Consider the following 9,146-nt stretch of genomic DNA (forward strand, 5'->3'; position numbering starts at 1 on the left):
ATTAAAAGCTCGCGCACACATTCCCATAAACACAAACACCATACACACATACACTCACACACAACACTCACTCTGATATTGGGAAATAGTTTTGAAAATGTGCACATTTATTGATAAAAATGGAGTTATTTTTTTAAGTGTAAGCAATATACGAATTGAAAGAACTAAAGAACTATTCTTGTCAAAATGGCCAATAAAGATTTGATTTTTAACATTATTTAAGAGTGTTTTGTTTGTTTCTGTTCTCTCACCTTGTAAGTAGAATCTGAAACATATGAATTTACTGTAGGCTTAAGAGATTGTGATGAATGCTCTGAAACTGTCTGCTGGTTATGGCTAGATGGTTATGGGTACTCAACTCGTCTGTTTATTGCGAGCAGCTTACAAACTGGTAAATGTTTGCTTCTACTAAGTTCCAAGTTGACAAAATCTCGCTTAAGTGAAAAAAGTAGTCAAACAAAGAAATTCAAATAAAAATTGTGTTTTTTATTGTTGGTACTAAGTTGGTGTGCATCAGTGAGTCAGTCATTTGAATATATCTATATACATTTATGATATAGTATTGATATATTCATATGTAATCACTTTTTGTCGGAGCAGCACTTGTCCTTGGGTTCGTTCTTGCAGGCGCACTTGCATTGCTGGCTGCAGGCGCAGTTGTCGCCGCACTTGGTGGCCGAGCACTGGCAGTCTGTGGGCAACGATACCATAATATTTCTCCAATTTGCTTTCTATATATATATGTGTATATACTCACTGGTTCCACAAGCCTTGCAACCCATTCTTTGTTTGTTTATTTGTTTATTTGTGTTTTTGTTTAGAAGTGTGTTCGACACGATGTTTTCTCGCTGACTTTGTTGACTCTGTTCAGTGCCGCTGGTATTTTATAGATTTCTGGCTAATTCCGTCTTTTGCACACCATTCGGGGGCTAACAAGTGGAATCATCAATTAACAAGTATTAACCATATACATAGCTGGCTTATCAAGGCGTGCGCAAAATTGCGTAGCCGACGCGATATCAGCGTATTCACTTTTGCGCACGCTGAACACATACAGCTGCACACGGCTTGTTTTATTTGTCTTATCAGCTGTGCGAAACGATATAAAAGGCGGCGTAGCGAGCCCATTGAGCAACAGTGTATCAACAGCAGTCGTTGTGTTAAGAATTTTATAAAACAAAGTGAACTATAATAAAGATGCCTTGCAAAGGATGCGGAAACAGTGAGTAGAGTGAAATCCCCGATCAAGTGATGGTCTATATTAATGAGCCCAATCCTGCTTTAGACTGCCAGTGCACGTCCGGCAAATGCGGCGGCAACTGCGCCGGAAACCAACAATGCCAATGTGCCGGCAAGACAGCTCCCAAGTGCTGCCAGACCAAATAAGATGACGTCCAAAGCAAGGCCTTATATGAATACCCAGCTCCATATTGAAATCTCCGACTGATTAATTTTCTACCAAGAAGTTTAATAAATTATATATTTAATAATGAATTGAAATTAACCGTTGTTTGCCTAAGTCTTTCGATCATACAATTTGGCTTGAAGCCTAGAAGATGCTCGAGGCTAACACATTGAGCCGAGTCATTTGTAAGGTAAATCTGAGGGAGTAACAGCTAAAGATATGAGTTCCGTAAAAATGATTATTGTTCTACAAATAGGACAATATCGTAAGTTTCAAAAGTTGGAAAGTTGTTTAATTTGCAGCCAAGCAAAACACTCAACAATCATACAGGCACAATATGTGTCTACTCAAGAAACTAAAGTATCATCATTCAGTTTAGGGGCACTCAAGTCGACGTAGTCTTTAAGCTGGCAGCAAGTGGGGCTTGGGTGACCAGGGTAGGTTGCCCGGCGAGTCCTTGTGCAATGGCTAACAACTGTTCAGGGCATGTAAGTGCGCAAGCTGCACTTGGGGACGCTGATTGCATGACAGGTTGACAGACATTTAGTGGGGGCCCAGGTGGGACGGTAAACACGAATGTATCCAAAAAGTGCATTAAGCGCACTAATTGCAATTGACAATTGCATTACGCTGGCCCGAATGGTGAGTCAAGACCTTGTCCTCAAACCGTGCAACAAAATTTTCAATTTCAGCGTTTTTAATAGTGTTAAAGCGTCGGAAATGAAATCGCGCTCTGAAACTTGCTGTTTGCGCAAAGTCATCAAACTTAATTTGTATGGGGGGAAATTCGAGCTCAAATGTTTTTACAGCCATTTCCGGAACGGTTGCTAGTCGAAATGTCAGTGGCACTCGATTTGCTTGCCTTGGAATGACACACGGATATGTGGCAAAAAAGATAGAAAAAGAAAAACCTTCAGCATTCTGGCAATAACTCAAAAAAATATAGTCATGCAATGGTTTTGAATGTTAAAATAAACATAAATGGGAGAGTATATGAAATAAAATATTTGAGCATTTGATTAGTTATTGATGAGCTACTGGAACTTAAATTCAGGTGAGAATGAATTTCATACTTATTAGCTATATACAAATCTTTTTATCAGGGTATATTTGAGTCGAATAGTTAATAATTATTTTCAACATTGTTTGTTGTATTGGGCAGTCAGCGGAAGTTGTTGTCACGGCATTTCAGATTTGTGTTGATGTTAAAAATAACGCGAGAAATTCTTTTCGTTTTATTTTTGGCTTGGTTTGGCTTCGAGCGCAAACCCAAATGGCGATACCTGGTCCGAGTCGACATGAGATGCAGCCGCAAGCGGGTCAGGGCGATGGTGAGTGCGATTCGTTGTCGGGAAAGTTGCGGCTTAAGCCACACGCTGCGTATACGCGATATGCGAGCCATTTAATTCGCTGTCGCGGCCTTTAAGCACAAACGCAAACAGTTAATTACGGCATTAAGTTTTCATGCTGCAGTCAAAAAAGGCGGCATTGGCCGGGCCAGCAAGGGAGCGAAACAACTGCAATGCGGGCACTTCGTGAGCGCTTTGTCGCCAGCAGCAGAACGACAGCCGGGAGCATGAGCAGGAGCAAGAGCAGGAGCAAGAGCAAGAGAGCTGAAGTCACTCTGAGTGCGAGTGCGAGTCCATGAAAAGAATGTGACGTCGCATCACTTATGCATAAGAACATTTTAACTTTTCGTTAGCCACTTTAGACTTGGGCACGTTCCAGGGCCATGGAGATGGTAAGCGTGACTCGGGCTGGATTCGATGGTTGGGATACGTCGGCTCGTTATGGGGCATGTTTATCTTTTGCGTGTGACTTTTGCCTTTTGGCTGGCTCAAGTTTTTCTATTGTTGCGGCCAAGTGTTGAAATCAAATAGTACTGAAAAGCAAGCACACACACACTCAGACACACACACACTTATACTGTTGCAGTTGGCAAACAAACATAAATTAATGAAATGCACAAAAACTCTACTGTCTCTCGCTCTCTTACCTTGACTCTGCAATGTCGGAATATTCTTAATAATTTATTGCATTTTGTTTGCTAAGCGCTTCAAAACTTGCTGAACTTTTCAACATAAATTAACAGATTAGTTGTTGCCTGCCAGCAACAGCAACAACAACAACCACCACTACCACTACCACTAGGAAATATATTTTCAACTTTTAGCAGGTGGCCTTGGAAAAAAATGCGGATAGTTGCTTTTGTGTCTGCCACAACAGCTGCTAATTTCCACTGTACTATGCTGAGGATTGCGCTTAAATGTTGCCGAAAAACTTTTGCAAACAACACGCACTGCAATCGCCGTGGGATCCACTCGCCTTTGGCCACTATAAATCTTTGCTATTTTGGCAAATTTGTAAATCTCTTTGGCCTCCCTTACAGCCGGCCAGACCCGACGTGACTGTGGAAACTGCAAGCATTTGGCATCAAATATATATATATATTTTAATTTGTAATTCGTGTTACTTTCGCTACTTAATAGACAGAACTCTTAAGGCTTTGTTGGCTTCGGCTTAAAGTGCTCACTATTTGCCAGCTATTGTGATTTACTGCCATTCGATTTCAGCGTTCCCAAATGAGTAATCAAAGCAGCATTTTCGCTCGTCATTTAACATTTAACGAAAACTCATTTCGTTTTCGATTTGTCGCTGATTTCCCAAAACACTTTCAGAAACACACACCCGCACACACAAAGACGAGCGCTGTAAGGATGTGTCTGATGACTGCGTGAATGTCTTTGGCTTTGGCAAACACATTAAGCGCCACATCCTGGGCGCGTCTCAACTATCGGCCCGGATGTCCTGCCTAGCCCTGTATTTGCTAGCCGCCGACCAACTTTGTTGACAGCAATTTGGGATGCACGACTGCACCGTTGACGTTGTCCAAGGCAAGCCCAGTCCATCAAGACCTAATGACAATAGCTGCATTCTCCAGCAATCTATAGAAACTACGTGTGATACGAGAATTTAGTTCGCTGGCGTTTAAGTTTAAAGTGGGATTATTTCCATTTGGTATGCATGAGTTTAAATGATTTAACCCAGTTGCTTGGGTGGACCAACTGGATTCAGTTTATCTAAACGTAAAGTCCATGAATTCACTATTTTATGCAAATAGTTGAACGTAATCGTCACTATTAATAGTTGATAAAAGGGATTTCAAATACATATATAATATAAGGGAATAAATAGCTCATGGAATGAAGCTATCAAAGATTTGGCAAGTATTTCATTTGAGAGATAAATCTGGATAGGCATTCATCATAATTTCAGTTATCCAAGGCTTTAAGTTCGGGCTAAATTAAATATATTTCAAACAAGTGAGAAGCAACTTAGACATTGAATATTAAGTTTTTAAACATAAAATAAAGTTTTCACTGATGTGCCACGCCCCCTATGCCCATATCTTTTTTATCTTGAATTGTATGTTTCAAATTACAAGTCTCTAGAATTTTAACTAATAGCATTTCTGACATACCGATATACTATGTCTCTTCAAAGGATTCAAGTATGAATTTAAAGTTACAGCATCTAAGTTTTCTAATCGAACAGTTTATAATATTAAAAATGAATCAGTTACATAATCTGAGAGTTAAAGCTCCGCAACATATAAGCATTATTTCGAAGAGCTTTCTTGTGTTTCATTCAGCTATTTTTGCAGCTCATTAAGGCTCTTGGCGCGCTCAAAGCTCTAGCTTTTTCCGAGTTTCGTTGTCTTCTAACCAAGTAGTCATTAGCCTGACGTTAAAATTTTAATGCTGTAACATGTTCGGAGCAAATCAACTTTCCCCACGGCTGCGACACAGTTCGTATACTTACCTGTGCTTGTGCACATTTTGTTGTATTGTTAATTAACCGAGCCACGCGAACAGCTGAGGCCAACCTCTGTCAGTTGTCCTGTGCACGCGCTCAGCTGTCAGCCACCAGATTCTACTTGCAGGCTTTGCCATTACGTTGGCAATTGCGCAATGTCTTGTGACTCGTTCGCTATGCAGCTGCGTGTGTTCCCTGGAGCAATGCCCTGTTTGGCTCATTAGCTAACTGCACACGTGCACAAATCAATTTTGCCACGTCCACTCCGAGTCGCACGCTCGCACTTGTGTGACTTCGTGGCGCTACCGCCCCTAATCCCAGCAAGAGTGCACCAGAAACAATCATACGACGCGTTGTCCAAAAGCAATCAAAGTGAATGGCTCTACTACAAAAATCACATGCCACATGCCACATGCTCGCCCCAGATCTAGCAACTGCAAAGGATATGAGCGGTGGCACGATTGGATGTTTTAATAAGCAATGGTTCAATGGAGATGATGCCATAAGTATGCAAGTGCCACATCGTATGTTGCAATTGCTCCAACGCGCTTCCAACTGCATTCTGGGTGCCTAGCCAAAGAGTTATACAGTTCCCACTGCCTGCCCTGCAGTTGATGTTTATCTATTGCAGTGCCTTTGCTTGCCAAGTAGCAGCTTCGCACTGATAAGTGCATCAACATGATGCTCAAATTATATGGTTTCACTTGCCAGCACAGCAAACGAGCTCCATCAGCATTATACAAATACATAAGCACACAGAAATCACAGGAGCGGAACGGAACGGATCGGGCCCACTTAAAGTAAATTCTTGCATATTATTGAATAGTCTAATACGGACCCATGCACTCATTGCATAAAATACAAGTAAAAAAAGAGAAAATCTGTCGAGATTAACAAAGCCCATTTGCTTCTTCCCCTGTTATATACAAATACTCTTTTGCTTTATCAGTGATAAAAAAATGATATTAGCTCCGGCTTATCCCGTAGATCTGCATAAGCCAGAGCTGTCAGTCCCACTTTATAGTCGGTGGGCACCGTTTCGTAGTGACCGGGCTGCTTCTGGTAGGCCACGAAATTTGTGTAGCTGTGACGCTCAAACTTGTAGTTTTTGCCCATGCCAGCAAAGAGTTGCTTTTCATAGGTATTCGGTGGCGGCTGTTTCGTTTTGCTGGTGGCTTTTGGTATGGACTGTTTCTTGCGTAGATAATGCAACAGGGCCAACGATGTTGGCGGCAGCAAGGCGGATTTTTTTAGCAAATCTGGATCAGCAATGCTGTTCGCCTGATTCGAGCTGACATGTGATTCGTATAGATATGTGCGAATATTCACGCCATATGGTAATCGCATCAGAAATCGATCTCTAAAGCTGGTTCTATTGATGCATTCAGATAACAGCCTGTCGCACTTGAAGTGCCCGAGGTGCCATGGGCCAGCCTTGTGGCAAAAGTATGCCTTGCCATTCAGTTTGTGTGGATTGGCAGTCAGGACCCGGGTCAAGGACTTCTCGGTTAGGTAAAACATCATAGCATACTTGTACCTCTCGGAACGTTGGAGTACATAGACGCGCTTCAAATTGCCAAACGAACTGAAGAGTTCGAAAACCTGGTGATGTACAATATCAACACTCAAATCCCGAATGTACAAAACATGTTTAGTATCTAGATCGGCTCCCGATATAAGCTGACTTGGTGGACCATATGATCTCTTGGTTGATGGATGACCCAACGGTTGACTACCTTCAATTAGATTTTAATTACGATTCCGTATATACATCTAAGTGTATGACATACCGGGCTTGTTGCTCGGCGGCTGAGCAACAGTCAAGTCAATTGACTGGCATCTTTGCTTTTGGTTGTTATCACTCCGTAAAACTTGTGGATCGCTCGGTGTCGCTACAGTATACAGCGATGGTCGACGATATGGTTGCCTTGTCGTTGTAACTTCAGACGATGGAACTGCGGTCAACTGAGTTGCTTGAGATTGAAGCACTGGTGACTGGGGCTCTGAAACAACTATTTCATTACTTTTTTATTAGACTGAAATTAAAGTTACTCACTAGCAGTATTACTCGTAAGATTAGAACTTGAACTATCGTTGGTATCTCGCGTTTGTGTTCGACAGACATTGTTTTGAAGGCGTTGATCCATGTACTGTGATACCGTCAAATACTGCGATGGTCTTCGACTAGGCAGTTTTGTTTGCTCCGTTGTTTGTGTTTGTTGTGCTGGTGCTTTAATATCTGCAAGTGGTGGAGTCTCTGCAATTTACCAGTGAATGACTATTTTAGAAAACTTAGACCATGCTTTGTTACCCGGCATATGAGTGACAGCAATTTCTGGGGTCTTATTGCTTGGAATACTTGGAGCTTTGCTCGTTGGTTTCGGCGTCAACTGTATTGATTTCGGTTGTGAATGATTTGTTGATTGAAGCCCTGCGGATTGTACTTCCGGTAATTGCACCGAATCTATTTTAGAAAACTTAGACAATGCATTGTTACCCGGCTTATGAGTGACAGCAATTTCTTGGGTCTTATTGCTTGGAATACTTGGAGCTTTGCTCGTTGGTTTCGCATGTGAATTATTTGTTGATTGAAGCCCTGCGGATTGAACTTCTGAAAGTTGCACCGAATCAATTTTGATTTTAGTTTTCAGTTTCTGCTCAGCTAGAACCTCCTTGACTTCACTGATTTGTTTTTGATTAACATCACCTTGAAGGATTGGATTCGCAGATGGTGTCGTCGGCAGCTGCGATAATCTGCGATATGAGCGCTTTGCTGGTACCGAGCACTTTGGCTGATCTACTGATGCTTAAGTAGTGTAAGTCTTTTATGCAATGATTAAGGAAAGTTTTTACCAGTAGCATTCTCCTCGGGTTTAGCAGCAGAAACCACATTTGTCTTTACTTTGTTATCGCTCTGAAGTTTTTGACTCTCGTGTGCTAAGGCCTTCGTCATAGATCTGCGACATGAAGTTCTCGGTGTTGTAGTCTTCGGTCGATCAATTTTCGGGGGTTCTTTCGCTTGGCAGTCTGAAACTGACGAGCTGGTTATCGATCGAATAAAAAGGAGATTGATGTACTTACTATCTTTCTTGGTTTTTGTTTTGCTGTCATTTTGATTCTCTCCTGTCTTTGCTATTTTGCGATATGAACGTCTTGGTTGTACTGGCTTTGTTGATTGAGCTGCAGCTGATTGTTGAGCTAGTCAAGCTGAAGTTGTTATCACTTGTTGCTTGCAGATCTAGATGCCAGTACTTACCTTCTTGCTTCTTCAGTTGCTGCCCAACAGATACGTCTGTGGAATGACGCTTTTTCTTTCGAGTTTCAGTTTTTACGCACGCCTCAGTCAAATGCTGTGATGTTTTGCGATTTGAGCGTCTGGGCAACTGAGACGGCTTATCTTCTGCAATTATTTTACTTTTGTTACATCTTTGACCTTTGATGGATGCCCCGTTTTTACCGGCTTTGTCATCTGCCTGTTTAGTAGCTGCTTTTATTGGCTTACATTTCTGCTTTTGGACCGGCTCATCACAGGAGGATTTCGAGCGACTCCTCTTAAGTGGTTTATTAGAGGAAGATTGTTTTTTGCTCATTTTGGTAACCTATTTGCGAGAAATCGACATTTTTTCTCAAGAGACAAATTTCAAGGACTACTATGTTAAGTGGTTTTCGGAGAGGTAGCTTTGTCATGTGATGTTTTAGTAAAGGAAAATAGCTTCTTCCAGCTGGCTTTGTAAGTATTTTTACCCGTTTCTTTTGATTACGCTCCTGTGCGCAGCACCACAGACAAAGGCATTGCACATTGTTGCACAGACTATTAAACCTGCTGACGAAGAAGATGAAAATGCGTTTTTAATGCAGCGCAAATGTGGCAACTGTTTCTGCATGCCATCACATGTGGCCACCTAACACACATATATACATAGAT

General features: G+C 41.6%; 3 protein-coding genes across 8 annotated transcripts; 1 reads left to right on the forward strand and 2 right to left on the reverse strand.

Moving 5' to 3' along the window:
* Positions 1-460: 460 nt before the first annotated feature.
* On the reverse strand, positions 461-867 carry LOC111595034 (metallothionein-4). The gene is made up of 2 exons (XM_023308560.2): positions 758-867; positions 461-691 (listed from the first exon to the last, which is right to left on the reverse strand). Exons 1-2 carry the CDS (start codon positions 780-782, stop codon positions 582-584), a joined length of 135 nt encoding a protein of 44 aa, XP_023164328.1. The 5' UTR covers positions 783-867; the 3' UTR covers positions 461-581.
* Positions 868-1,122: 255 nt separating this feature from the next.
* LOC111595035 (metallothionein-4) lies at positions 1,123-1,459 on the forward strand. Its single transcript, XM_023308561.2, has 2 exons — positions 1,123-1,222; positions 1,286-1,459. The coding sequence occupies exons 1-2, from the start codon at positions 1,198-1,200 to the stop codon at positions 1,384-1,386; spliced, it is 126 nt and encodes a 41-aa protein (XP_023164329.1). The 5' UTR covers positions 1,123-1,197; the 3' UTR covers positions 1,387-1,459.
* Positions 1,460-6,107: 4,648 nt separating this feature from the next.
* LOC111595024 (cortactin-binding protein 2) lies at positions 6,108-8,878 on the reverse strand. 6 transcript variants are annotated; one of them, XM_023308541.2, is made up of 8 exons: positions 8,679-8,878; positions 8,478-8,621; positions 8,303-8,419; positions 8,075-8,254; positions 7,533-8,021; positions 7,278-7,478; positions 7,012-7,233; positions 6,108-6,957 (listed from the first exon to the last, which is right to left on the reverse strand). In XM_023308541.2, the coding sequence occupies exons 1-8, from the start codon at positions 8,809-8,811 to the stop codon at positions 6,167-6,169; spliced, it is 2,277 nt and encodes a 758-aa protein (XP_023164309.2). In that variant the 5' UTR covers positions 8,812-8,878; the 3' UTR covers positions 6,108-6,166. The 6 variants fall into 6 exon arrangements, with proteins under 6 accessions (XP_023164309.2, XP_023164310.2, XP_023164306.2 ...); XM_023308542.2 differs by having other exon boundaries at positions 7,533-7,652; positions 7,719-8,021; positions 8,478-8,878; XM_023308538.2 differs by having other exon boundaries at positions 8,075-8,248; positions 8,478-8,878.
* Positions 8,879-9,146: the final 268 nt, after the last annotated feature.

Source organism: Drosophila hydei, unplaced genomic scaffold, assembly GCF_003285905.1.
Source record: "Drosophila hydei strain 15085-1641.00,03,60 unplaced genomic scaffold, DhydRS2 tig00000048-arrow-arrow-pilon, whole genome shotgun sequence".
NCBI classification, from domain to species: domain Eukaryota; kingdom Metazoa; phylum Arthropoda; class Insecta; order Diptera; family Drosophilidae; genus Drosophila; species Drosophila hydei.

Excerpts from the sequence above, each read along its gene's own strand:
- LOC111595034 (XM_023308560.2), bottom strand. The coding sequence starts at position 782 with ATGGGTTGCAAGGCTTGTGGAACCA. Across the intron at positions 692-757 it reads TTGCAAGGCTTGTGGAACCA|ACTGCCAGTGCTCGGCCACC; the intron begins GTGAGTATATAC and ends CGTTGCCCACAG.
- LOC111595035 (XM_023308561.2), top strand. The coding sequence starts at position 1,198 with ATGCCTTGCAAAGGATGCGGAAACA. Across the intron at positions 1,223-1,285 it reads TTGCAAAGGATGCGGAAACA|ACTGCCAGTGCACGTCCGGC; the intron begins GTGAGTAGAGTG and ends ATCCTGCTTTAG.
- LOC111595024 (XM_023308536.2), bottom strand. The coding sequence starts at position 8,811 with ATGAGCAAAAAACAATCTTCCTCTAATAAACCACTTAAGAGGAGTCGC. Across the intron at positions 8,420-8,477 it reads GCAACTGAAGAAGCAAGAAG|CTCAACAATCAGCTGCAGCT; the intron begins GTAAGTACTGGC and ends CAGCTTGACTAG. Across the intron at positions 7,479-7,532 it reads TGCTGTCACTCATATGCCGG|AGACTCCACCACTTGCAGAT; the intron begins GTAACAAAGCAT and ends GGTAAATTGCAG.